The sequence below is a fragment of the Chiroxiphia lanceolata genome, chromosome 1, assembly GCF_009829145.1.
Source record: "Chiroxiphia lanceolata isolate bChiLan1 chromosome 1, bChiLan1.pri, whole genome shotgun sequence".
In the NCBI taxonomy this organism is placed as follows: domain Eukaryota; kingdom Metazoa; phylum Chordata; class Aves; order Passeriformes; family Pipridae; genus Chiroxiphia; species Chiroxiphia lanceolata.
In genome coordinates this window covers 2808882-2836810 of record NC_045637.1, presented here as the reverse complement: position 1 = coordinate 2836810, position 27929 = coordinate 2808882, and the positions used below count along the sequence as shown (strand labels likewise).

The following is a 27929-nucleotide window of genomic DNA, read 5'->3' as shown; positions in this document are numbered from 1 at the left end:
GACTTGGGACAAGGCATGGAGGGACAGGACAAGGGGAACGGCTTTGAACTGCCAGAGGACAGGGTTAGATGGAATGTTAGAAAGAAATTCCTCCCTGTGAGGGTGGTGAGGCCCTGGCACAAGTTGCCAAGAGAAGCTGTGGCTGCCCCATCCCTGGAAGTGTCCAAGGTCGGGTTGGATGAGAAGTAGAACAACCTGGGCTAGTGGAAGGTGTCTCTGCCCATGGCAGTTCCAGGGGGTTCTGGAACAAGATGACCCTTAAGATCCCTTCCAACACAAACCATTCCATAGTTCTGCATCCACCCTGGGAATAAAGCAATGCTGGCACCTCCCCTGGGTCCCAGGAGTGCAGCAATGAGCAGACCCCCAGCTGATGGAACAGGTTGCCCTCGGGATGGTGCAATGCCCAAGAAACCCTTTGCTGAAGACTGATCTTAGCCTGCCTCTTGACTTGTGGTGGCACAGGGACAGAGGGGAGAGGCTGGTGGCTCTTCCAGTCTGCAAATGTGTTTTCCTGACCCATCTCCGAGCTACATCCCAAAAACATGCAGAGGTGTTCCCGTCAAAGGGAATGCAGGGCAACGAGAAGAGGTAATTAGGCAGATTTGCAAAGGGGAAGGAAAGGATGAAAGAAAAGTTATTCTTCTGAGGAGATTAAAACCAGAGGAATGGACATGCTCTTTGGAGCATTTGAGTAGTTTAATGACTGGTAATAACTAATTAATTAATAATCACTGGTAGTAATGAAGGCCAGATTTTCATTTTCTATTAAATGCTGTGGTTGGACTTATTCTGAGGTGACTTACATCAAGTTCCTGACTCAGCACATCCACAGCACCCATCCTGGATGTGATTTATAGCAACTTCTAAAGAAAAAACTAGATGGCTTTGATCCAATTGATTTCTTTGAGTCCAACAGGATAAATAAGCAGGCACCAGACCAGGTCTTTGAAGAGCAAAGGGTGGTTATTATAATTTTTAATTATATTTTTTTGACTCGATATCTCTCTGTGCTCTTTCTCTCTGCATCTAGAAATGGATATCAGGTTGTGCCAAGTGCCAAGTGTGGCTTTGGCCCTGGATAGATTTTATCCTGATCTTGCATTCAGTGCTGTGCTGTCAGCTTTTCTGCCATGGGAGTGTGAGACCGAGAGCAGCATCCAGGGAGAGTTATTTGTTTTCTGATACTTTCCCTGGGGTTTCCTGTTCTTGTCATCTCTCTGATTTATTTTCCTTTTTTATTTTTTTTTTCCCTGTTTTATTTTTCTTTTGGATGAGGTTACTTCAGTTGATGTATGGCCCAGATCTGTCCTAGTCTACTTTGAAAGCCAGGAAATGAGTAAAGATGGACTTTGGGATTGGAAGTGATGTTAAGGCAAATGTTTTCACACTTCTGAAGGCAGCTGCGATTCCTTGGGGCAGGGGGTGCCTGTGGGTGTGCACAGATGTGATGATTTCAGCAGGAGAGCTCTGACCATTTCTGGTTGGTGTGAAAGGCTGCAAAGTTGAGGAGAGAGTTAAGGATAAAAGACCAGGCTGGGAGAGCTGGGCTTGTTCAGCCTGGAGAAAAAAAAAGGCTCTGTGGAGATCTGAGAGCCCCTTCCAGTGCCTAAAGGGGCTCCAAGGGATCTGGAGAGGGACTTTGGACAAAGGCATGGAGGGACAGAACAAAGGGGATTGTCTTTAAACTGACAAAGGGCAGGGTTGGATTAAATATTAGGAAGAAATTCTTCCCTGTGAGGGTGTTGAGGCCCTGGCACAGGTTGCCCAGAGTAGCTGTGGCTGCCCCATCCCTGGAATTGCTCAAGGCCAGGTTACATGGGGCTTGGAGCAACTTGGTCTAGTGGAAGGTGTCCCTGCCCATGGCAGGGGGTTGGAACTGGATGATCTTGAAGGTCCTATTCTGACCAAACCATTCTATGATTCTATAATACAAATTAAAAACTTAAAAAATATAAGACAGGGAAAAAAAAAAAAGGTGTAAGAATTTCATTCTTCAGAACGGTGAAAATTAATAAAAAGGAAAATTTAGAGTCTACTAAAACCAAAATAAATCCTAACGGTATTGTTTTGTTACTAGCTGGAAATGACAGATTTATTTATAATAATGCAGAAATTTCAATAAACTCCTGTATTCTGTAATTGGAAGAGAGCCTGGTTACTTAATCCACATCCCAGGCTAATGAAATACTTGTCATTACAGCAGCAGCTTGAACACATGCTATACATCATCTAATAAAGTGAGATGTGTGGAAGAGAAACAAGACAGAGCAATTTTGTGTGCAAGGATTTTAAAAGAGCAGGTTTAAGACTAATTGGGGATCATTGCTCTTTAGGAAGAGAAAGGTAGAAGGACTCCCAAAATCTGGAGAGAGGAGAATGTGCCTGTAAGAGCAGCAGCCTCACATCTGTCTTAGGCACAATAACACAACATCTGATAGAGGATCCAAAAATTAGGGGATTGTGGGTAATATTATGATTATAATTGAATAATAGCACACTCATTAAAACAGAGGAATTAATAGCAATCAACTTATGGAAAATAGATTTTGTCAAGCTCAATTAATACTTTCTATGAGAATACAGAGCTGGTTGGTAGAGTCTGAATATTTGTCATTATTTCTACACATCATAAATACAGCATTTTTTTTTCTGGGTGACAGTGAATAAACAGAACAACTAAATAATGCAGATTTTGGAAATATGAGCAGTACATATAGGGGAATTTGTTTTTCCTCTGAAATTGGCCTTGGATCTCCCAGTCCCTTCCAAGAAGGATGTTGGTGAATGGCAGAAAGTGGATGGAAGAGACCAGAGAACAACACCAGGACTTGAGAACCTCCAAGAGATGATGTGACTTAGCAAGGATCATGTGAAGAGCTGCCTATCCAGGGAAGACAGATTTATATCCTAGAGATGGGTGGACATGGAACAGAATAATGGAATTGTTTGTGTTGGAAGGGACCTTCAGGATCATCTTGTCCAACCCCCTGCCATGGGCAGGGACACCTTCCACTAGCCCAGGTTGCTCCAAGTCCTATCCAATCTGGCCTTGGACAATTCCAGGGATGAGGAGTCCAGAAATTTAGTAGGTCCAGACATTTAGAAAGCTCTGGATGAGCGCTAGGGAAAAAACAAAAAAAATGTTCTGTGTGTTGTTGACAACTCCTACAGATAAATTAATTTGGCTTTTTTACTATTTTATTTTTTTAACTGTGAAAAGTGCTTTAATTCAAGCCACCAGTAATTCAGGAAGGCTCAGTGCTACGAGTTAAACAGGATCTGAGTAGATAATCACACCAGGATCAGTGGGACCTGCTGATGTCCTGTTCCCTGTTGGTTCCCAGCCCGTTGTCCCACAGGGAGGTGAAGGGAGGCTCCGTCTTGTTGCATGAGGAGCAGGTCAGTGTGTGCACAGAGCCCAGACCTGCCAAAAACTTGTCTGTAAGTCAGGGCAGTCTGCTGGAGTCAGCAGCACCGAGATGTCCAGGCCATCTGTGACACACCTAAGGCTGCTGAGCAGCTTGGCTCCATCTGGAGCTGCCGTGAGCTCGCTGCTGGCACCGCTCCTCTGGGGATGGTCAGCTGTGGAGAGGGGACATCTCTCACCCGTGTCCCTTCAGTGAGGGCATATGGCCCTTTTGCTCTGGCCCCACAGCCTGGCCCAGGCTCCTGTGAAGCCCAGGTTATCCACATGGATCCTGAGCTTCACCCCATCCCTTTCATTCTGGACTTTCTGCATTTGCATTCCGTACGTGACCACGTTTCAGGAGAGGAGATTGGACAAGGCACAGGAGCAATGGGTGGGAAATGACTGTGCTTTTTAGGTGCTGACTGTACTTTTTGGGGGATGGCTGTACCCCAGCACGTGAGGCAGAGACTGAGATTCCACTTTTCCCTGGCTTAACACTTCGTGCTCACTTAAACAATAAAGGTTGGGGAGAGAGTTAAGGATGAAAGGCCAGGCTGGGAGAGCTGGGCTTGCTCAGCCTGTAGAGAAAAAAAAGGCTCTGTGGAGACCTTAGAGCCCCTTCCAGTGCCTAAAGGGGCTCCAAGGGAGCTGGAGAGGGACTTGGGACAAGGCATGGAGGGACAGGACAAGGGGGAATGGCTTCAACCTGTCAGAGGGCAGGGTTGGATTAAATATAGTATTCTCACGTGGAGATGGGGCTGTAATAACTTTTCCTGATGTAACCATCCCACCTGTGGGATGAAGGCAAACTTCACATGGAGACTTTCTCATTTATGGCCCCTCCCCTGCTCTGCTGCTCTTCCCCAGCCTGAAAGGATGCCACGGAAAAGCAGGAACTCTGTGCCTTTGACCTCTTGAGGTCCCTCTGGCCATGAAACAGGAACATCCCTGCCATGCCCAAAGCTCTGGGATGAGGAGGTTCCTGGCCTGGCCTTTAGAGACCTCGGATAGAATCAACTGGGAGGGAACAAGGGGATGGGTGGAGTCACATATTGGGGTTCATACACTTCTATATGGGGTGTTGAGCAGAGGTGTGTGGGGGTATATGGGATGAGAGACAGGGCTGAGGAGGGTGCAAGGAGTAAATCAGGTCTGTTGGACAAGCCTATGGAGTTATGCATCTACATATTGGATATGTGGTACTGGGACACAGGGATGGGGGGAGTTGCATTTGGGTTGTGTAGGACAGAGATATAGGATTATTTATCCATATGTGGGGTGTGTCACAAGGATATAGGGTTGTGCATCCACATTATGAGTGCCTGGGAGACAGCCAGAAGGTTGTGCACCCGTATATGGGATAAGTGAAACTGGGCTACAGGGTTAAGGAGGTGTATATGGAATATGTGGGAAAGGGCTATAGGGTCAGGGAGGTATATTTGGGGTATGTGGGAAAGGGCTATAGGGTTAAGGTGTATGTGGGATATGTGGGACAGGGTTGTAGGGGTAAGGGGATATCTATGGGATATGTAGGGCAGGGCTATAGGCTTAGGGAGGTGTATATGGGATACATGGGCCAAAGCTATAGGATTATGGATCCTTCTGTGGAGTGTCTGCCACAGGGCTATAGGGTTATGCATCCATGGAGTGGGTGTGTGGGACAAGGCTGTGCAGTTCTGTGTGCACACATGGGACAGGTGGGCTATAGGGTTAGAGAGGTGTATATGGGATATGTGGGAAAGGGCTATAGGGTTAGGGAGGTGTGTGTGGGATATGTGGGAAAGGGCTATGGGGTTAGGGAGGTGTGTGTGGGATATGTGGGAAAGGGCTATAGGGTCAGGGAGGTATATATGGGGTATGTGGGAAAGGGCTATAGGGTTAAGGTATATGTGGGATGAGTGGGACAGGGTTATAGGGGTAAAGGGGTGTCTATGGGATATGTGGGGCAGGGCTATAGTGTTGGGGAGGTGCATATGGGATATGTAGGGCAGGGCTATAGGGTTGGGGAGGTGTATATGGGGACAGTGAGACAGGCCAGCCCGGAGGTCGAGGAGGGGGACATTGACATGGGTGAGCAGTGATGGAGGGGTCAGACCAGGACCAGGTGCAGGACTAAAGCTGCAGGTCCGGCGTGGGGTCGGTGGGATGGGGGTCGGTGGGGTGGGGGTGGCTGGGGCGGGGGGCGGTCTCCCCCCATCTCCCCGCGGCGCGGTGCCCGCTCCCCGCCCGCCCTGACGGCCGTTCTCTCCCCCTCTCCCCGCTCCGCCGCCCCGTCCCTCCCTCCTTCCCTGCTCTCCTCTCCTCCCTCCAGCAGAGCCTCCGCCTCCGCCTCCCCGCCCGGCGCCTGGTCCTGGCGCGGCTGCCGAACGGTCCCGCTCGACGCCTCCCGGACCAAGTGTCTGTGTGACCGGCTCTCCGCCTTCGCCATCTTAGCCCAGCTCAACCCCGACATGGTGAGTCCCGCCGAGGGAGGAGCGGAGGGCATGGGGGAGGTGGGGGGGACACGCGGGGGACAGGGAAAAGGGAAGCGGGACGCGGCCGGGATGCAGCGGAGCATCCCCGGGTACCGCGGAGCGGCGGCGGCGGGGACGAGCCCCGAGCGCTGCTGCAGTCCGGGGTCACCGGCACCGTGGCGACACGGCGGGAGGCTTCGCATCGCCCTCCTCCTTCCCTCCCCGCCGCCCTTCCTCTCCCCTTCCCCCCGACCCTGAGCGCAGCTTCGGGGACACACACACACAGACACATCGGGGGTGATGCCGCGCTGCGCTTCCCCCGTCCCCCCGTCCTCCCAGCCATCCCTCCATCCCCGTGCTGTGCCTTTGGACGTGGATCCCGCTAAATGTGGGGAGCGACCGGCCCCCGCAGGCGCGTTCGCTCCCGTGGGCTCCCCCACGCACGGCATCTTCGCACGTGTCTTATTTTTTTGGGGGGGTGTATGGGATCGCCCCGCTCCGCCTCCCTCCCCGCCGCAGCTCCCTCGTGTCTCCCTCCCCGCCTCGGGGTCCTTCCCGCCGCCCCGCTCAGTTTTGGGGTGTGCGTGTGTGTGGGGGGGGACCCCGCTCTGCAATGAGGGGAGCGTGGAAGGGGAGGAGTTGTGAAGTTTTTGGCCGCTGTCGGGGACGCGGAGCCGGTGCCGCGTCTCGGACGGAGCCTCCGGAAAAAAAAGTGCGAGATTCCTAGAAATTATCGCTGGGCGGCTGCACCCTGAGTCAGAGCACGGGGAGGGTGCCTGGGCACTAAAGGCGACACTGGGGTGGCCAAAAGAGACTGCACAGAGTCCTCTCTTCCACCTTGTGCTTTTTAATTTTTTTTTTTATTTTTTTTAAGTAGTTCGTCCTTTTTTTGGACAGTTCCCAGGTTCATGGAGCAAAGCCCCCCCCCCCGCCCTCCACCTAAAGCTTCTTGATCTGCCTGGGCACTGGGAGTTACTGGGCCCTTGCAATTATTTACTAATTATGGCTTGCTTGTTAAATGCTGGCTTAATTCAGCAAAAGGGGAGGGGAAAAGAAGAAAGGAAGGGTGAGGGTGGTAAAGGAGAGGGGGGATCACATTTTCCAAGATGAAGGTTTGGTTTATTATTAGAAACACTAATGTATTTGGTCCACTAGTTACCATGGAAACAACATCTGCACTGAAGTGGTTTTAAAGACACAGTGTTGATTGTGTTTGCCCGGGCCCGTGGAGGCCCAGCCACCACAAGGCTCTGAAATGGGCTCTGGAGTGTCAGGTGGAGCCACTTTTGGGGGCTGTTGAGAGAGGCACCAAGTTTCTAGTCTTGGTACAGATGCTCTGGTTGAAGGATGCTCAGAGGTAGGACAGGGAATGTTTTCCTGCTTGGAAGGGGTCTGGAATGGGCTGGTTGCTTTGACATTGGCATCTCTGCACCTGTCTTCTTCCATGGGTCTTTGTTTCCTTGTCTTCCCACTGTGAACCAAGTGGGCACTGTGAACCAGCCTGCTGGGCTGGTACTCTCCAGGAATGGGATCCAGCCTGCTGGAGGTGGACAGGGTGAGCTCAGGTGGGAGCCATCCCCTGCCCTGGGAGCTTGCAGGGCTGTGTCCTGCCAGCACCAAGGCTTCCCCCTTCATCCCAAACTACAACAACTCAAGTGTCTGGCTCCAGAGTTTGTGATGACCCCCATGGTGATGGATGGCTGAGCCTTGTCCTGCATGGGAAGGACTCCAAGGTGTCCTGACAAAGTTTAGGGAGATTGCATGGCTGGAGAAAATAAATTGGGATTTCTGCTGCGGGAATGCTTCTGAGGCAAAGCCTGGAGTGAAGCGAGCCCAGATGTGCAGCTGAGCTGCTGATCCATCTTCTGGGCAGAGGATCAGGCAGTGTGGGAAAAGCAAAGGGAATCTTTGCCTTGGCTGAAGCAGAAGTTTCTCTGGTGGAGGCTTTATGTTCACATAGTTCTTGGTATTATTTAACTAAGCAGCCTGGGGACAAAATGGTTAATTTGACATGGCCAGACACTGCTGCTCCCTCAGCTCCAGGTGTTTGGAGTGTTATCTGGATAACACAAGGGTTGGTGTAAGAATTTTTGCATCTGAGAGTGGGCTTGTCTGCAGGAGGATGCAGGTTCCTTCCCCCAGGCATGTTTTATTATATCTGCAACTAAACTCGCAGCTCCTCCTTTGGGGTTTAGGCCTAAAATTACTTCTTTCGTCCTCTTTCCAACTCCACTGGCTGGGTTATGTTTTCACAACTCATTTTTTCCCAGCCTCCTGAGCATCGGGATGAGGCCTTTGGCCACGTTTGGGGGAAAACTGGGGCTTGGGTGTCTCCTGAGTCTCCCCTGCTAAGCAAAGCCACGGGTTTGATGATGCTGTGGAGCATCATCCAGGCTGAGCTCAGGTGAACCAGCTGGGACCCATCTCCTGCCCTGTGAGCTGGCAGGACCGTGCTCGTCCAGGTCCTCATTTCCTTGGTTTCCTCACCAAATCTCATTCTGAACAAGCCCACGTTGCCTCCCGTCCCCAGAGGTGGCATCTCGTCATCGTTGGTGTCTGCGGTGGTGACATTTATGGTGCCGTTTTTCATGTGCCTTTGGAGCTCTCAGGACAAGAAGCTCCGTCCGCCTGGGTCATTAATATTATTTATTGCTATAAATCTCCCTTCTGGAGTCTTTGGCCCTGGCAGTTTGAAATATTTGTAACCCTGGTATGGGCACAGCTTCTTTGCAGGGAGGAAAAAAAAAAGGCTATGAGAGGATTTTGGGATGACTGTTGCTGCTGATTTGGACTTGCCAAGGACAGTTTTCCCTGCACTGGGACCTGAGAGTTGCTCATGTGGCAGGGAAAGAAAGCAGTTTTTCTTGATTTCAGTGAAACTAGAGGCTGAAAATTCTGTGTTTTGAATCAGTTTGGGAGGCAGACATCCCCAAGCCCTGATGGAGCTGTTCAGATCCAGCTCAAAAGCTGGAGTTCAGGCTTGTGTTTGATTTCCCTTGGACCCTGCTATTTCCAGAGGCAGCCTCTTGCACTGGTTTGGCACAACTGCTGTTTGACCATCATGAAAGATTAAAACCTGTTAAATTAAGGAACACAGACAAGCATTTTGGGACTGTCTTTTTGTTTAGTTTTATACCCTGCCCAGCCTGGGAGGCGAATGGCATTGACATGCTGTGGTGCTACACCTGCATAATAGCAGTGCTAACAGGGAATGAGGGCAAAAGCAAACTGTAGAGCTGCATGGCAGGCTTGTGGTGGTGTTTTCTCAATATTTCTTGATGATTTTTGGAGGTGGGAAGGAAGCAGAGGAGGAGCCTGAGGATGGGCAGGAGAGACTTTCACTCTTTGGTTGTCTCGTTTGAGTTTGGTGTTGTCTCTGCTACCCACCTGCCTAGGATTGGCCTTTATAAAGTCAATCAAGCTTTAAAGCCTGGTTCAAGGCCAGGCTGGATGGTGGTTCAAGGCCAGGTTGGATGGTGCTTTGAGCAACCTGGTGGAAAGTGTCTCTGTCCATGACAAGAGAGTTGGAATGAGATGATCTTTAAGGTCCCTTCCAACCCAAACTGTTCCGTGATTTTATGATTCATACAGCACTTAGGACTGTAGTAAGTCTGCACAAATATCTCTCTACTCTCTCTCCCCCTCCTTACTCCCTTGTCTGCAGAGACAAGGCTGATCAGAACGAGCTCTGCTCTCATTTCTGGTGTTAGCAAAGCTTGAGAGCTGCTGGTGGCAGCAACTTGTAGGGCTGCAGAGTTTGTTGTGTCTGTGGTAAATTTTTGGAACATCTCACCTCTCTGTCAGTGTTTACTGACAGGTAAACCGTGACCTGGGAGGGTTGTAGGGCACCTGGACAGTTTTGTGGGGTGTGTTGTAGCAGAACAAATGTGGGTATGCATTGGCGAGGAAAGGGAGTGCCCACAATGAGCAGATCTGTGATACGAGAGGAAATGGCCTCATGTTGTGCCAGGGGAGGTTTAGATTGGATATTAGGAAAAATTTCTTCATGTAGAGGTTTGTCAAGCATTGGAACAGGCTGCCCAGGGAAGTGGTGGAGTCACCATCCCTAGAAGCGTTTAAAAAACATATGCTTGTGGTATTTGAGGACATGGTTCAGTGGTGCTGGGCTGATGGTTGGACTTAATGATCTTAGAGGTCTTTTCCAACCCTAATGATTCCATGATTCCGTGATTCTGCTCCCTCCCCATGGGGACACCACCTTCTGACCTCCTCTCTCAACTCACATTTCCCATTGTGTTCGAAGCAGAGGATAAGAAATCCCTTTTACCGTTGGGAAATTGTGAAGCCTGCAGAGTAGACTCTCAGTGTTCCCTCTTGGCTATGGGAAGGGAATCAACACCCACGTCTGGTGTGATCATCCCGGAATATTTTGGGTTGGAAGGCACCTTTAAAGTTCTTGCTGTACCTTGAAGATCTTCCCTCTGAAAGGATTGTCCTGTGCCACGGGAGGTCTGTGTACTTCATGGAGAGTGCACAGACACAAGGTGGGTTATTTTAAGCTCCTAAAACTCTGTAGGGCTCTGCTTGCTCAGGGAGTGATCCAGGTTTTCCAGCAGGAAAAAAAAAGAAAAATAAAAATTGATGTTAATGAATCAAATATTTTGTAAGGGTGTAGCAGTTCTGACAACATTTTGATGGAAAATTGTAGCAGTTTCACTTAGACAAGACTGGAGAACTTTATTTGGAAGTGAACATTTTAACATTTATATTCTTCCAGCGTTTGTCACGTGAGATTTGGAGTTTGGATACGAACAAAGGCTTTTGCATACCCTGAGAACTGCCAGTTCTCATGTTTACTGCAGTTTCCAGGTTTAGTTAATAACAATACTGCTTTTTCTGCAATATTAACTCTTTGATTCAGAAGTTGGGCTTTTCTGATGAATGCAAGTCCTGAGTTTTGTTATCCATCTCGAAGTCTTGAGGCATCAAACCACTGCCAGTTACAGTGGTCTAGGGAAGAGTTTATTAGGCTGGTGCCTCTGAGTGTGTTGGACAGGCTACAGCCAGAGCTGTTTCTGTGGCTGTAAGTGAAATTATGACCTTGAGCTAATCATTTCCTTGCTTTCTGCTTCACTTTCTCCAGCTGCAGCACCCTTGCAGGTGACATCTCAGGCTCAGTGCAGCCACATTTACACAGTGCCCCGAGCCTGAAGGGTGCTACAGGAAGCCCCAAGTGCTGTCATTTTCCTGACAGAGCATTAGGAGCCTCCTCTTGCTGGGTTTTAGCAAGAGCTGTGCCAGGGTGAACAGTGCTGAGCTGCGAATATTTGGGCTTTTGAGGTCCAAATCCTCCCCGAGCTCCCGTGCTCATGCTGTTGGCACCTCTTCCTGCAATAACCCGTCCTCTCCAGGATGCTGCTGTGTGTAGAGTGTCTCTTAGGAGCTGATTATGCCTCTTGAACTGGAAATACTGCCTAAGATTTCCTGGGGATTTGTGCTGTTACCGCTGAACTCTCCCGGGATGCGAAGGTGCCAAAGCGGGAGCGATGAAGGGACGCTCCAGCTGGACTCCTGCTCATCTCAGGAGAGCTTTGTGCTGGGATCTGGGAAGTATATGGTGTAAGTGCTCCTGGGGATTTCTGGGCTTTACCCGTCTCCTGCTCCACAGCAGGAGCAGCTGCTGTGTTTTCTCAGGGGTGTTTTTCCCCAAGGTCTGTGGCAACCTGGAGGAGCAGGCTGTGATTCCGTAAATCACAAGCTGGGCTTTGCCTTGCTCAGCAGGGATGCTCCTTTCACTAAATCCAGTTTAGCCCTCCTGAGTTTCAGCAGGCGTGGATAGAATGGAGAAGACAAGGTATGAACCAGCTGGGCAGACAGTTTTCCCCTCCTACTCTCTCCCATAATAAGATTAGGAGGGAGAGAGGATGTGTGATGCCCTTAGGTGGCCAAATGGGCCAACCCACAGTCTAACTGCCTCTTAAAAGAATTCCATTATTTTTCCAAAGTGACCTCTTAGCAAAGGAGCTGGAATGTGATCCTACATGCTGGAAATCACCTTCATTTAAATGTTTGCTCTGTCAGTGATGTGAAGTCTGTCAGTGTGTGTTGCAGAGTGAATTTGGGTTAAATCTCATTAGAGTTTGGAGAGCACCTGGAGTCAATGTAGGGATGATTTCTGTTGGGCTTTTAGAGGAAGGGGATTATTGATAGAGCTTGTGGTGTGCTCCAGGTGCCAGAATAACCCTGGGTTTGTAATTTTGGTGGGAGATGTGCCTGCAGATTGCCCTTTTTAAATGCTGCTCACAGATACCTGAGAAGGGATCCCATTAGCAAGTAAGTGATCGGTGTTTGAACATAGACGGGCAAGGAATGAGAGACGAGCGGGGTGGGAAATCCCTCTCAGTGCTGTGCTTCCAGCAGAGACAACACTTGAATATATTAAAAGAAGACAGGTAACACAGAAGGTAATAATGGGAGGATTTGGCTCAGCATAATAAGCAGTCACCCAGCATCCCACCTCCTTCTTGGCTGTCTGCGGATTCAGCTGTCGATCCAGCCAGCAGTTCAGGAGACATTCCCAGCTGACAGCTTTCCTGTGCCGAGTTCCTCGTGGATTTGCCCAGGTCTTTAACTCCTGACTAAAGTCCAGGTGGTGGGATTGCAGCAGTGTGGGGCTGCAGCTCTTCCCTGAGCTCTGCACAGCCCTGGCAGGGACTCTCCTGCAGGCAAATGCTGCATCACCCTGTATCTCTCCATCTGAAGGGGACGTGGGAGAGGAATATGAGCAAGTGGCTGGGAGCTTAGAGGCTCTGTGGGATTCAATGTGAGTAATTCCAAGCCAAATTCACCCTTTGGTGCAAAGGCAGTGCTGGCATTAACCAAGTGACCTCAACAGCAGGGCAGGGCTGAGGTTGGTCCCTTGTCTTCAGCTCGAATTAAAGCCTCCCCGTGAATGTCTGGGATACTGAGTGTCCAGGAATTCCTGAGGGGTTTGGTGCTTATTTTTGAGCTGCAGTGCCTAATGGCTTGTTGCCATGAAGGCAGCTTAGCAAGTGTGACAGCTGCCCTGTTACCCAGCCACAGTGTAGTGCTCTGCTAAAGGAGATGTGGATTTAAGCCAGGACACCAAGGTCTTCCCAATTCCCCCACTTTTCCCTTTCCTTAAAGCTCAGGGAAGGAGTGTGTGCAGATTTGAGGACCAGAAATGTGAACAGAGGGTGGTGAGAGGTACCTGTCTGAGGTGCTGTGTTTTGGGGCCAAACAGGATGACTGGTGAGTGTGGGAGGGTGTGTGGGAGAGGACGCGTCAGAGTGTTTGGTGTGGTACCTCCTCACTGATGGGGAGCAGAGGTGAGCTCTGCAAGATGTTTTGACTCCCTTCTAAAGGAGAAAAGGCTGAGGGGAAAGAGGATAATAGTCTTCAAATGGGTAGAAGGTGGCTCTGGAAAGGGAATAATCTACTTTCTGTGTCTGCTGGGGATTGGGCTCAAATTGCAGAGTGAGAGGTTTAATTCAGGCACAAGGGAAAGGCTTCTGACTGCAGGGAGAGTCAAGCACTGAGAGCCTCCATCAGCAAAGGTTGTCTTGAAGAGGCTGGGGGTGGCTTCAATGGCTTTGTAGGATGAGGGGTGAGCTGGGCTTGTCAGGGCTTTTCCCACCCTTTTACCTATAATTCTGTGAACCTCCTTGCTGTGTTTAGAGTGAGGAATGTGGCAGAGGGGCAGCACGTTTGTGGGAGGTGGAGGAGTGGGATGGAGGCAGATGGGAAAGCCAAAAATCCCACAGTCTGTCCACAACTTCCCATATTTAACTGTAGCTGTTGATCCATTGTTATTTATGTATTTATAACGTGCTGTTTGGACCACGGGGTCACCTGGGAGGCTTCAGCTGCGGAGCACAACTTCAATCTGCTCAGTGCTGAGTGAGCCACAAAGACACCCTGACCCAAAATAGGTGGAATTCGGCTGAAACTTCCACGTGAAACACAAGGATGCTTGGACAGAGGCGGGTGTGGGGGCCCATGTAAACAGCATGAGGGCATTAGTCATCCTGATCCGCAGATCCTGCCGGAGTCAGGATTGCTCCGTGGGCTTTGCACCAGGCAGGGCTTTACAGGGGTGGTTTAAAGCAAGAGCACCGGGTTTTTGGGGAGCTTCTCCCAAGGCAGGGGATGGCGTGGGAGCATCACAAAGGGGCTTGTTTGAAAATGGTAACAAGTGGGTGATGGAGGCTGGGCTTCATGGGCTCCTCAGGGTGGGAGTCACAATTAGTGCTAAAGGAGATTATCTTCCTTTCCAAAGCACTTCAGAGACTAAGCACGTTGTGCTGGAAGAGTCAGTGGAACTGTTGAGTGTTTCTTGTTATTCTGGTATAATTCTGCACCCTTCTCTGTGGTGCTTTGGCCTGGAAAAGCCCTTCCTTAGGTAATTTTGACAAGCTGCTTCACCACTGAGCCCTTTATGCCCTGCCCGAAGGCTAAGGCTGCCCTTAAATTGCCATACAGTTAAGGCATGGCTAAGTCATTATTATTATTATTTTACAACAATTGTCTACTGATTTAAACCCAAATTGAAGCAGTTTCTGAAAGGTTTGTACCCTTCATAGTTTTGCTGTCTGTGAATGACTGAGTGGACAAACCTAATGGCAAGATTTTGGCAATCTTTGAGCAAAAAGGGGCAACATGTGTGGCAAACAAATGTCAGAGTTGTAATTAGGAGTATCTGAGCTTACAAGTTCCCTCTAAATGGTAGGACTGTCTAATGAAGAAAGTGAGATTATGCTGGGTGGGATAACTGCAAGTCAAAACTCAGTCTGCAGCTTGAGTGCTCGCTGCCTACCTGCCCTATCAACCACAAGGATATACAGAATATATTCAATAAATCTGTGAAAGCAAAATGACTCTGCTCTTTTCCCACAAGTAAGACAATGCTTTCATTTTTCTTGACAAATGGTTCTTTTGCCTCTTTTTAAACATGGCAATCATACCAGCTGTTCCCCAGACAGGGAATATCCCACTACTGGGGCCACTTTTGATTTTGTTTATATCAGCTCAGAACAGCTGTAAATCCAGGGGCTGTTACAGCTTTACTTTTCAATCACTCAAGCTGTGAATGAGTTGGGTGTCAGGGCTGGAAGCTGATTCCTGGAGTGCTGTTTGGAGATCACTGCTCTGTGGAGAGGGAATTGGCCCCAGGGATTCCCCAGTGACCAGCTGTGTGTTGCACTGGGGGGCTGGGAACATGCTGGATCCCGTGGGCTCTTTGGATTTCAATGGGAGTAGAGCTGTCATTATCCCCATAAGAGCACACCAGTCTGCTGCCAAATGGCTGAAATCCCTTCATCTCCTTTCCCAAGGTGAGAAGGAGCCTCTGAAACCCTCTGAGGACTGGCAATGGTCTGGACACTTGTTTTACTCCAAGGCTGTTGGTTCAAGCCCAGTTTGGGTCAGGAGCTGTTGCCAGTGCAGGGATCTTCAGTGATCAACAGCGAGAGATGGGAACCTGGGTCCTACAGGAGAGGAATTGCATCTGCAAGGAATAATTAGGGTTTATTCAACCTGGAGAAGAGGGTGCTGAGGAGAGACCTCATCACAGTGTGCAGCTTCCTTGTGAGGGGAAGTGGAGGGGCAGGCACTGATTTCTTCTCTCTGGTGACCAGTGACAGGACCTAAGGGAAGAGAAGATGTGTCAGTGGATGTTTAGGTTGGATAGCAGGAAAAGTTTTTCACCCAGAGAGTGTTTGGACAACACTCTCAGGGATGTGGTGGGATTGTTGGGGTTGTTCTGTGAAGGGCCAGGAGCTGGACTTGATGATCCTTGTAGGTCCCTTCCAGCTCCAGATATTCCATGATTCTATGAATTGGATAAAGGCAGGGTTTAGGAGATGCCTTAGGGGTGGCTTGTGCAGCCTTTGCACAAGTGTTCACAATCTGTGCTTTGGATGAAGCTTTTTCTTAAGGCCTTCAACAGGCAACGGGAGAGGGAAGGTGGATGTTTGTTCTCTGGGGGATATGAGCATCTTTGGCAGGAATCTTCCTGCAAACCCTGTAGCCTCTGGTGTTCCCCCCTCTCCTCAGCTGGGTCTCTCTGAAGGGCAGGTTGCACAGGAATGGGGAAGGCATATTTTGAGAGAGAGCTGCTGGTCTGGCATCACTCACCAGCACCACACTGATAGTAAAACAAACAACGGGCTGTTTTGGAATAATTTGGTGAAATGCTGTCGCCTGGCATAGAACCAAAACACTGCTTAAATCAGGATAAACACAGTCTGGATTCTACTCTCATTTTCCATCCCCAATCTGCCACGGACTTATTTTATTTTAGCTGTGTGTAAATCTTACCACATTTCCCTGCAAGGTGCTCAGAGCTGCTGCTGTGAAGCTACAAGAGAGGAGGGCAACCAGCTTCCAAATCAGCTGCAGGATTTGAATTGGTTATTCTCTGTGTAGTACATAGAAAGAACAATTCCCAGCAGAAAGGAGCAGGAAAGAAGACTTATTTTTAATGTGCCTAGAGAGGATATAGAGAGCATATAGAGCATATGTCCCTGTGGTAAAATAATGCTAGTAATAGCAATGGTAGTAACAATGATGATGATGATGATAATGGTAACAATAATAATAAATTCCATGGCAGAGGTGGCTCTAGTGCTGTCCTGTAATTGTCCCTAATATTTAATTTTTATAATGCTCCCTGGATTGTGCCAACCAGCATTGTCCAGTTGCACTTCAGGGTGTGGATTGCTCCATGAATCATAAAATCATGGAATCATTAAGGGTGGAAAAGACTTCTAAGATCATCAAGTCCAGCTTTCAACCGAATACCATCACAAAGTGCCACATCTGCTCCTTTTTTGAACCCTTCCAGGGGTGGTGAATCCACCACTTCCCTGGGCAGCCTGTTCTGGTGCATAACCACTCTTTCAGTGCAGAAATTTTGCTTAATATCCAACCTGAACCTCCCCTGGTGCAACTTGAGGCCATCTGCCCTTGTCCTGTCATTAGTTGCCTGGGAGAAGAGATCAACCCTCACTTCACCACAGCCTCCTTTCTGGGAGTTGTGAGGAGTGAATGTTCCACTGAGCAGTATGGACAGGACCTCTCTGTTTTGAACGTGAATATGTATGAATATCTATATCATATATCCACAACAGAGTGGATCCTGGACCATTTGATTCTCCTGGACTGACAGAGTGAAATGAGGTTTGCTCTTTGCTGCAGTGCCTGTGTCAGTGCTGCTGCACAATGCGATTAAAGTTCACTTCTGCCTCCAGAAGCAAAGGACACACACCCGTAGAGGAATAGGCCATTTTGGTTATTACCAGCTTTATTGTGGAAAATGGTTTTATTTTCAGTATGCTTTAAAGGGAAAGGCTGCAACAGAGCAAGCTTTCCATATGCGTGAGAAGCAAAGATTTAAAAGCCAGACATTCCATCTGGCCAGCTCACAAACAGTTAAGCCAAGAGCTCTCTCCTCTCTCTCCTCCATACCTCCCCATGTTAATATTGCACAGCAGAGAATGAGATGCTGGTTCTTGATTGTCCTGACATAGCCCCAGGAACCCCCTGAGGCATTTACACACCGCAGTGATCCAAGCTGAGTTAAGCTTTGGACGAGAGATGGAGGCCAGTATTATTCTCCTCCATTTCCAGGGGATCAAAACAGGCCCCTGAGAAGCTAAAACCGGTGTTTGCCATCTAAAGCAGATCAGCTGAGAGGCCTTTGAGAAAGGTTGGCTAAAGTGGTGGAGCCACGTGGCCACAGTTGACCTGCAGGCAAGCTGGGAATAGACCCCCACTCTCCTCCATCTCCACCCACACCCTCCTCCTTGAGGTCCCAGCAGTCTGATTCCCAAACTGCAGCCCACAAAAAGATGCAAAGTGACTCACGGCTGCTCCTCAGAGCTCCATAAAACAGGGATTTCAGCTGCTTGGCCAAGCAAAGCGTAATCGGAGAGGGGCAGGGAGGGAATAAAGCGCAGTGTGTTTTAAGGAATGGCAGTGGGAATGTTTGGGGCAGAAGAAGAGTGGTCCTCAGCATTAACATATGAGCCTGACCCATCCCTCCTCGACGCGGGGATTGGAAATTTGAGGCTCTGGGAGCGCAGCGTGGTCGCTCAGGGGTGGCAGCGAGCTGACCGTGGTGCTGATGACTGGCAGGTAGATAATGCGGGCTGTTAACTCCCGTAATTCCCTGCCAGCCCGCAGGAAACGATCCTGACAGTTCCCATTTACAGGGAGGCTGCGTGGCCACTCCTCTGCCCTCAGAGCTTCATCGGGGCTGTTTGCTAAACACGGATTGCCACGCTGGATCTCGAGAGCAGGCTCAATACCCACCGAGGAGCTGGCGATTGTTAATAAATAGTAGCACGTTAAGGCGTCTCTCCGGGTGATTTTTGTGTTCTGTAATTACCCGGAATTGCCCGTTAGACCGGCCAAATTACAGAGAAGGAGCCCTCAGCTCCACAAATGTGTTCCTGATAATGGGTGACTATTAGCTTTGACATGGGGAGCCTGTGGTTGTGAGGCAAGGGGAGCAAAAGGAGGGAGAAATCCTCTGGACCTGTCCTGCAGTGGCAGGGGCTGAGCTCAATATTATGTCATGTTTTCCAGAACAAAGTTGGGAAAAGATAATTTATTAATGATGCCACTAAGTGACATCGTCATGCAGGGATGTCAAAGCCCTTCTCAGAGGTTGGATGATGGAGAAGAAGAGGCTCTGGGGGGACCTTATTGTGGCTTTCCAGTAGATAAAATTTTATAAGGAAGATGGAGAAATACTTTTTTACCAGGTTTTGTTTGAGATGGAGTTAAATTTCTGCAAAGCAGCTTGTGTGGGGCTGCATTTGGATTTGTGTTGAAAACAGTGTTGATCACACAGTGATGTTTTAATTATTGCTGGGCAGTGCTTACACAGCACCAAGGCCTTTTTGGCTCTTCACCCCACCCGGCCAGTGAGAAGGCTGGAGGTGCAGAAGAATTTGGGAGAGGACACAGCTGGGACAGCTGACCCCAACTACCCAGAGGGATGTTCCAGACCATATTATGTCATGATCAGCCACTAAACTGGGAGGGTTGGAGGTTATTGGAGCTGGCATTGCTGACATGTAGCGACAGGACGAGGAGAGAAGGCTTTAAACTGAAAGAAGATAGAATTATACTAGATACTGGGGAGAAATTTTTCCCTCGGGGGGTGATGAGGCCCTGGCACAGGTTACCCAGAGAAGATGTGGATGCCCCATCCCTGGAAGTGTTCAAGGCCAGATTGGATGGGGTTTTGAGCAACTTGCTCTAGTGGAAGGTGTCCCTACCCATGACAGGGTGTTGAAACGAGATGATCTTGAAGGTCCCATCCAACCCAAACCATTCTGTTAAAAAGAAAAAAAAAAAAAAGGCTCTTTATCCCTCCCGGTCTTGCAATTAGTGGAAGAAATAGATCTTCCAGGAGATGAAAACTAAGTCTTCCCTCGAGCAGGACCACTTTTATCCCAAACCTCAGCAACAGGCATGTCCTGGCATGACCACCCTGGACACCAGTGCTGGTTTCATGGAGCGCTGTGTGATGATGGTCAGGAGAATGGTGGGGTGTGAGCAGCACCTTCTTATTCAGTGGGTCTGCTCCTTGTGTCCCTCACATCTGCCCCTTCTGCAGCCTCTGTAGAGTCCCCAGAGATGGACACACACAGTGTGAGCTGAGTTGTGTTGTTCTCACCCAGGTGAAGGTGTCATGGCATCACTCAATACCAGAGTCCTAAAGGACACTGTTTATTGCTGTGGATTCCTGCCCTTTGGGGTGGCTGCTGACCTTTTTAGCTGTGGTTGTACTGGTGCAGAGTGCAGGTGCTTTACTATCCCAGTGAGGTGTATATGTGAATGAGAAACCCAGAATCCAACCAAATGGGGTTAAAAAAATCAGTGGTTTTTTTGGCAGATGAGAAGAGCACATTCACCTTTTGCTCATTCAACCCTCCTGAGTTGTTTTCTTGTAGCACTGACACAGATCCTTTTGTTTAGAAAGCTGTTCATTCTGTGAGTACTGGTAAAAGCATTATTTTCCAGCTATTTTAACAGCTATCTCCCTGCTTTGGCAAGAGTTGTCCAACCAGCAATGAAATCAACACTATGTGGCTTAAAAAAAGCTTCTCAGGAATCATGAAACGCCTTTGGGACAGTGGCACAGTGAAATGGTTCCTGAGAATACTTGGAGTAAATCACACCCACCTGGTCCAGTTCTTTGTAAGAAGAGTGGGATGAGTCTTGTTGCTTTGAGCTCATGACCTGGGGGGAGAAGGAGATGGACTTGCTTGGTCTTGCAGAGGTGGATGAAAGGGGAAATCTGATCCCAACCTGAGGGTATCAGAGGGACAGTTATAAAAATTATAAAACCAAATTCCTCTGGCTTGTGCCTGATGGTTTAACAAGGGGAAAAGCCACAAACCAGAGCTTGTGAGGTTCACAGAGCCATAGGATCCTTTAGGTTGGAAAAGACCTCTGAGACCGTCGAGTCCAACCCAGCACTGACAGGTCCACCACTAAACTACGTCCCCGAGTGCCACATCCACACATTTCCTTAGCACTTCCAGGGATGGTGATTCCACCACCTGACCACCCTGATGCCTGACCACCCTTTCAGTGAAGAAATTCCTAATATCTAATCTAAACCTCCCCTGGTCATTTGTGACCTTGGGAACAACCCTGTCAGCAAGAGAGTGGTGTAGCCCTGGAATGGGCACCAATAGGATGGGAGCTCTCCATCTTGGAGAATTCCCAAAGCTTATCTGGACAAAACCAACACCTGATACTAGTGGTAGCCTTGCTCCAAGCAGCAAATTGGATTGTAAAGCTGAAGTTGTCCCTTGCAACCAGTACTTCTGTAATTCTCTGACTTCATGAATCTTTAATTTCAGATGTGCAGGAAGCCAGGCTCAAGGCAACCATTACAAAGAGCAAACACATTTCTAAAACCAAACAAAGCCCAGCCCCCCAAATTCCAAACTTATATGCCTGTGTTTAACTTGGGAGCATAATAAAGGTTTTAATTTTTCGGTGACTGTGTTGGTGTGATGTTGTACCTATAAAGACTTTGTTCAGCTTTTCTCAGGATCGAGGATGGAAAAAGCAGAAAGAACAGCTTGTAAGGTCTGGGGCAAACTGCACAGCATTAAGAAATATTTTGTTCTAATTGGAGCCTGTTTGACCCTGGAGCCAGAGCAGGGTAATGGAACAAGCACAACTCGAATGAAGTCGCTTTTCACCGCATTCTGCAGAAAGCAAGAGAAGGAAAGAGAGAAATGCAAAGATTTCAAGGGGGGAGAGCCAGAGAGATGCATTAAGGGCAAGAAGAAAAGGCAGAATATGTCATGGGAAATGGCCAAAGGAAGTGAGACAAAAAAAGCAAAGAAGAAGAGAAAAATTAGGGAGAAAGGAAGAGAAAAGGAAACAGAAAAGGAGAAGGAAGGAAGGTGAAATCGCAAAGAAAAGGAGGAGTGTCCTTCTGCCCTGCCAGGCAGAGTGATGAGGTGGCAGGACAGGAGCAGCCCCAGGCAGGAACGCTCGTTATTTCCATCCTGGCTGATGTCATTGATTGCTTCTCCCCTCCCTTGTCATGCCTGGTGACAGAATCTCAGGAATTGCAACTCACAGCAACCTGCTCTGTTCCTGATTGGCCCAGGGAAAAGTTTTCTTTCCAGCTCCAAACGGGCACGGCTTTGTCTGCATTTCAAGGTGCTCCTGGAGAAGGTGGAGACCCTTTTCCTGGCCTGTCTTTTGCAGACAACCAGTTTCTCCTCAGCTGTGGTGCTGGGAAAATCCCATAGGATTGCTTCCTCTCTTATCTTGAGAGCTTTCTGTTGTCAGCATTATTACTTTTTGAATCGACCTTGTTTTTCCCTCGCTTTTCCTCCTTTAAGGAAATTTCCCTCGCAAAGCTGGGATTCTACAGCATCCAACCACCTTCTGTCAGCGGGTTTAATTAGTCAGAAGAAATAAAACAAATGAGGGTTTGTTTGCCAAAGGGAAGAAGAGGGGGATGGGGAAAGGAAGATGGGCGGGACAGAGAAACCTTAATAATGAAGAAAGCAAGCAGAATCCTAAGTTACGTGGGTCTGAGGCTTTAGGACTTATTTAGAATGAGAAGAAATTTCCTCAAGTAGATTAGACATTTGGAAAAATTTCTTCATGGAGAGGGTTATAAAGCATTGGAACAGACTGTCTTGAGAAGTAGTGCAGTCACCACCCCTGGAAGTGTTCAAAAAACATGTGGATATGGCATTTGAGGACATGGTTTAGTGATGAACATGGTAGTGATGTTGGGTTGGTGGTTGATCTTGCTGTTCTTTAAGGCCTTTTCCAACCTTAATGATTCTATTATTCCAAAAGGAGCAGCCAGTGTGTTTTGTGGTTATCCACCCTCATGATGCCAACAAAAATCTCATCACCAGCCATTTCTTCTCTGTGGGGTGGAAGGATGAACTTTGTGGTATCTCTTTAGCAAAAGTCCTTCCATTTGGCATGGCTTTTCTGAAAATTTGGTTAAAAGATGAGGAAGGAGGTGCAGATCAGGGGCTTTCCTGTGGGAAGGGCTGCAGAGAGACACCAGTTATTACACCAAAGTCTGACTTCCAACTGACCGCTCGTCATTTGTGTAATGCCTCGTCTGTGAGCAAACACCTGACCTGGGAATAGTCCAGCACATGAAATCTCTTCCTTAACTGATGGAGGACCTAGGAGAGGGTTGTGGGTGATGTGGGAAAGGGGATTGAAAAAGAAGTGAAAGAACCTGAGGATTTTGGGGAGTGGAGGGATATCCGAGAGGATATGGAAGGGAGGGGAATTAGAGATTCCTGTGTTGGGATATAGGGATGGAGTCTGCTCATCCCTTACAAACCAAACTCCATTCCTTCAGTTACTCCTGGATGGTTTAGGAATGAGTTACGTGTCGGGCTTTTTTTGCTTTAGTGGAGCTCCTCCCCCACTTTTATCCAGTTACCCATGAAAAGTCAGTGAAATGAGACCTACTTAAATCAAATGTCACAATCGATGCTCATCCCAGGCCACCGTTTGTGCGATGTGAACTCACATCGCCGTGAGGGAGGAGCAGGGACAGGAAAAGGGGTTGGGAGCGAGCTTGGGGAGAGAGAGGGCAAGGAGCAATCCATGTCTGATCAGTGCTTTTATCACAACCAGGCATCTCTGGGGTGGGACAGAGCTGCTGCCCGCCTGGTTTCTGCAGAGGGGAGAAGCAAAGCTGTGGCTTCTTACCCAACATTGCATCTGTCTCTCCCATACCTGACCCCTAAAGCAGAGTCCATTCCACATTTCAATTTATAAGGAGAAAGATATGCTACTTCAGCACTCACGCTGCCTGGATTATGTCCAATCTCAATTTTGTTTGATGGAAGATAAATCAAAATGTTGATACTTTCACTGAAGTACCTCTGCGTTCACCTCGTCCCCAGAAAAAAATGCTTCTAACCTTCCATGAATATTTGGCAGGAGTGAATTCTCAGGATGGAAAACACAGTCGTATGACTTGATGGTAAAAATTGCAGTCATCTAGTCTCTGTAGAAATTTAGGGGAAGGCTCCACATGTGAGCTGAAACATTTTTTCACTAGCATTTTGGGAATCTCTGAGTGGAGGAAGATGCAGGATGATGCAGGATTGGTGAGGCTCAGCACCCTGTTACTCCTACAGTTTCTGCACAACAGTTGTTAGTTAAAAGGACTGAGAGAGTGTTTTAAAATTCCTTAATTTCTGCAAGATTTGTGGTCGAAAGGAACGGTGAAAGTCGGAGGTCCACAAGAATTTGCAAAGTTTTATTAGTGAGTGACACACTTGACATGGAAATTGGGATGTTAGTCCCTGATCTCCTGGTGTAGGCACAGGGCATTTTGGATAAAGGGGCAGGGTGAAAGGGAAGAGGGAGAAGATGGATTAAAGAGGGAGAAAGAGAAAAAAAGGAAGAAACAAGGAAAGAGAGAAAGAGAGATCATCAGTCCTGGCTCCAGCATTGTCCAGGATCCTGAGGTGCCTGTGCCCCCAGGCTTCAGGGGGTACCCTTTATAGATAAGTTTTCCCTGCTAGTTTCTCACTTTCTTATGCAAATTATTTATCATACACAGACTAATCTTTGAGACTTCTTTGGAAATGGGTTGGAGGTTTCAGAGGTCTTTGGTGGTTCTTGATTATACCCCTTCATTGCATGCCCCCTTCTCGACCTCATTCCTGCTCTTGTCCTGTGTTGTGCTTATCTCCAGGAGCCAGGGCGAGGATATTTGTCCCAGAAAAGTGCTGTCCTACCTCCACATGGCCCCTTCTCCAGCCACAACAGTCCTTGATTGGCTCCACAGCCATCTGGCTACCAATGCTTGAGACACACACATTAACCCCTTATCCTCTAGGCTCCTACAGTGTGTCACTCAATTTTGTGTCAGGTCCTCTAGGATCTTGTGCCAGCCTTCCCAACAGCTCCTGTGGGGTTCACTGCACTGGTGTGGTGAGAGTTTTTTTTCCTCATGAATTCATCCCAATGAGGTTCAAAATGTGGGGACTTAAATCCTCATATTAATTAATTAATTCCCCCTCCAAATGTGTGAGGCACCCCTGGTCAACATAAGCAAATAAGGAAGATCTTACCTTACCAAGTCCTTCAAAATCCAGGGACAATTCAGTCGGATCCCTCTGTACTGGGGTTGTTTATCTCCTCTTCAGGATGGGCTCTGTGGAGTAAACCTGTGGTGACTGTGGGCCTTGAGTGAAGGGACACGTTTGCTTTACCCATGTGTTGAGCTGGCCAGGCTCCATCTGAGCACCACACTGAGCCTTGCCTGATATATTTTGCTTTGCAGAAGGCTCAGTAGCCTGGAACAGAGCTGCCACAGCCTCAGCCTCATGGCATCCCGCTGACTGGAGGTTCAGGTTGAGCAGCCTCCTGCCTGCCAACAAAACAGTGCAGTCAAGTCCTTTGAGGGCTGCCTGTTCCATTCCCAAATTTTTGTATAGTTCCCTTTATTTGTGGTTTTTTTCCCCCTTGTGCTAAGCTCTTGCTGTGTCAGAAACCATCTCATGTCCACGGGTGAAGCGATAGGTGTTGGTGCTGTGCCAATGCAATGACAGCCCTGAGTGGGCTCACACCCCTCTGCACACGAGCTGATCCCTCTGAATAAAGGGGTTTGGTGTGTCTGCTGCACGGTGGGTCTGTACCTCTCTGCCTCTCATGCCAGCAGAGATCACTGATGTGGAAATGAGCCTGCAGCAGGGAAAGCCAAGTGGGATCCAAATCCTCCCTCTGAGCTGAGGACAGGGCGAGTTTAGTGGTATCAGTCTGGCAGATGTTGGTTGGTTACACAAGCACAGCCAGGCAGAGAATTCCATTAGGAGAGGTTACAGCAAGTGTTGGGTTGTGTCTGCAGATCTTTTCTCTTCAAACCATCCCAACCAGGTTTTCCGGTCTGTGTGATCCCTTTATATGAGGAAATGCCTCTTGTAGTAGTGTAAGAGTAGTGAACTGATGGATGGCATGGCTGGATTCTGGGTCCCTGGAGAGAGCATACATCTTGTTTTTTCTTTACTTGCTTCACTTTATCCTTCCAGATGAATGTCTGTAGCTGGTGGAAAATTTTCACCTTCTTTTCATCCTCCACCCTTCATCATCACCATTCTTAGAAGAGTTCCTTGGTAATTGTTCCAGTGCAGACATTGCCTTCTGCTGTTGCCTCATTAATTACCTCCCAGTTTCACACTGGATGGGAAGGGCCTGATCCTCCTCTTGCAACCCACGTTTGCCTTCCACAGAAATCAGAGTTGTTACCCAGACTTGACACTGGGGTGTGTGTGTGAGTGTGGGAGCAGAATCAGGTCCAAAAGAAGTCTGGGCCAACCAGAAATAGATCCTGGTCTCCTTTCCTCCTTATTTGTTTGTACAGTGTGATGTGAAGGTCAGGTGAGTTGACACAGTGACAATTAGGAGGAAAATTCTTGCCGTGAAATTTTGCTGGTAGAACTGGGGTTTTATTTTATTTTATTTTTCCTGAGCGTCTTCTATTTCTTTCTTTCTTTTTTTAATGTCTTACTTTCTCTCTTTCAGAACATGGAAAAGGTGCTGGTCCCTTCTGTCACGTTAATTGTAGGCTGTGGAGTATCTTCGCTGACACTTTTGCTGTTGATTATCATTTATGTCTCTGTTTGGAGGTATGGCTTTCATTCTCTTCTCTTCTCTTCTTCTTGGGAAAAGTAACTGGGTTTTGATCTGCATGGGTCCTGGAGTGTTTACCCTCTGATTTTGGGTGTCTGGTGCCTGAGGAAGAGCTGTTTGGTAACGAGTGGGTCCTGCAGAAAGTCATCCTGGTGGCTTAGCTGGCATTGTTCTTTCCTTTCAGTGCCAGAGAAATTAGTAGAGTGAAATTAGTGCCACAGCCCCATGTAGTCTCACTGTTCCACTTCCAAAAGCCTCTTGCTGGTTTAGATGCCTTTGTAAACTCCAGGAGACCTTGTCTGGGGCGAGGTGGACACGTTCTGCCTCTGGGCAGGCCCTTTCCTTCGAGGTATTGCTTTGATACCATCACAATTCCCATGATCTGCCATGAAAACACCTGGCCTGAAGAACTGACAGAACTTCTCAGGAGCTTGAGGATGTTAAACCACATCATTGAACTCCATCACCTAAATAACTCTCCTACCTCTTAGCTACGTTTTGCCTTCATCTTCAGATTCAAATGGGAGTCCTCAGTACATCCCATGGCAGAGAGCTCCTGTACACACATAAGCAGGTCAGGTGGAACCTAAAATTGTGTCATTTATAAAGGCTGAAGTGAATTAGTAGCAAAGTTTTATTGAACCGAGGCCCATATTGGCCCATGCCCCTGTTAGACATGTTTTGGTGGACTGTATAAGCCAGAGAACCCGAGGTGTGCAAGGGATTTTCTCCCTGTATTGCCTTGAACAAGGTCTGAGTTTATCCCACGAGACCAATTCCTTTCCTAAATCCATGGCAAACACATTGAGACCTTCATGGCTCCACACTGAATAAAGCAATCAGAACCAGGTGACTGACTGTGAAATGGAAATGGAGTGGCTACAGAGAATCTAACTGGATATTACTGGTGATCCTTTTGGGAGAAGGGATCAGTCTGAGGCTCTCATTTTGTCAAGTGACTCTCCTCAGGAAGGAAGGAAAGGGGAAATTCCATTTGGAGGTGTGAATTGAGATAACTTTTTCTACCCTTTGATAGAGGAAAGAAACAAGAGAGTAAAAAAAATGAGCAAAAATGCATCTTTTTTTGTTGATACTGTGACAGTGCATAGTGGCTGGTTAATTTTGGCAAGTGCTACGAGCTGAAGACTGATCATGATAACATTTATCTAGAACTCAGGTTTTTCCGTGCCTGGGGTATCATTGGATGTGCTCAAGTCCTTGTCCTCTCCTGCTTTTCCTCAGGCTGGGCAGCACTGAGCAGCGCTGGTAGGTGACTTACTGGTGTCACTGGTGTCAGGATCAAGTGGAAAGTTAGGATTGGAGAGTAAAGTGCAAGTGTTCGAGCCTCACCCTCTCTTTCCTATCAGAAACAAGTTCAGGATCTGAAACCCAAGCTCAGACATGAGGTCGAATCAGTTTGGAGCATGCCAAGAGTCATTTGGAATAACACGGTGTATTTTTTTCCAGGAGCGTGCCCCCTCAATATTTACTGTTATTGAGGACAGTAAATTGCCTGACCTGTTTAAAATATACTCTGCTTAATTTCTCATTCCAGCCTTTGCCTTGTGCCTATGCCCCAAACGATCAGCACCAATGGGGGGACACGTTTATGGGAGGCTTGAATGGGTATTTCTGAGCTAGCCAAGGATGGACATGCATTTCCAAGTGATCCTGAGACCAGCTTTATCTTGGTTAAAGGGCTCTCTATCCTAAGTCTCTCTGTGTAAATATTTGTAAAGCATGATCAAGTGATCTCTAGAATTTCTCTCTGGTGCGCTGAGTTTGTTTCATTTCTTCTCTGTAGATCATGTTTCCATGTTTTCTGAACTTCACAGCATTCCTGTGGCTGAGCCCTGAGCACTCTGTGTGTCCTTTTTATTTTAGGCATAGCTGCTGGACGTGAATGTGCTGTC

General features: G+C 48.2%; 1 protein-coding gene across 12 annotated transcripts in view; it reads left to right on the top strand.

Annotated features, from left to right (window-relative positions):
* The window catches only part of ADGRB1 (adhesion G protein-coupled receptor B1), a 290959-nt gene that overhangs the window by 193876 nt on the left and 69154 nt on the right, over nt 1-27929 (top strand). For 8 of the 12 annotated variants that reach the window (XM_032681157.1, XM_032681129.1, XM_032681101.1 and 5 more), the window contains 3 exons: nt 5724-5865; nt 25909-26012; nt 27187-27282. In XM_032681157.1, the coding sequence (XP_032537048.1) occupies nt 5724-5865; nt 25909-26012; nt 27187-27282 (342 nt within the window). The remainder of the gene's footprint in view (nt 1-5723; nt 5866-25908; nt 26013-27186; nt 27283-27929) is intronic. The other 4 variants (XM_032681110.1, XM_032681138.1, XM_032681148.1 and 1 more) reach the window with 4 other exon arrangements.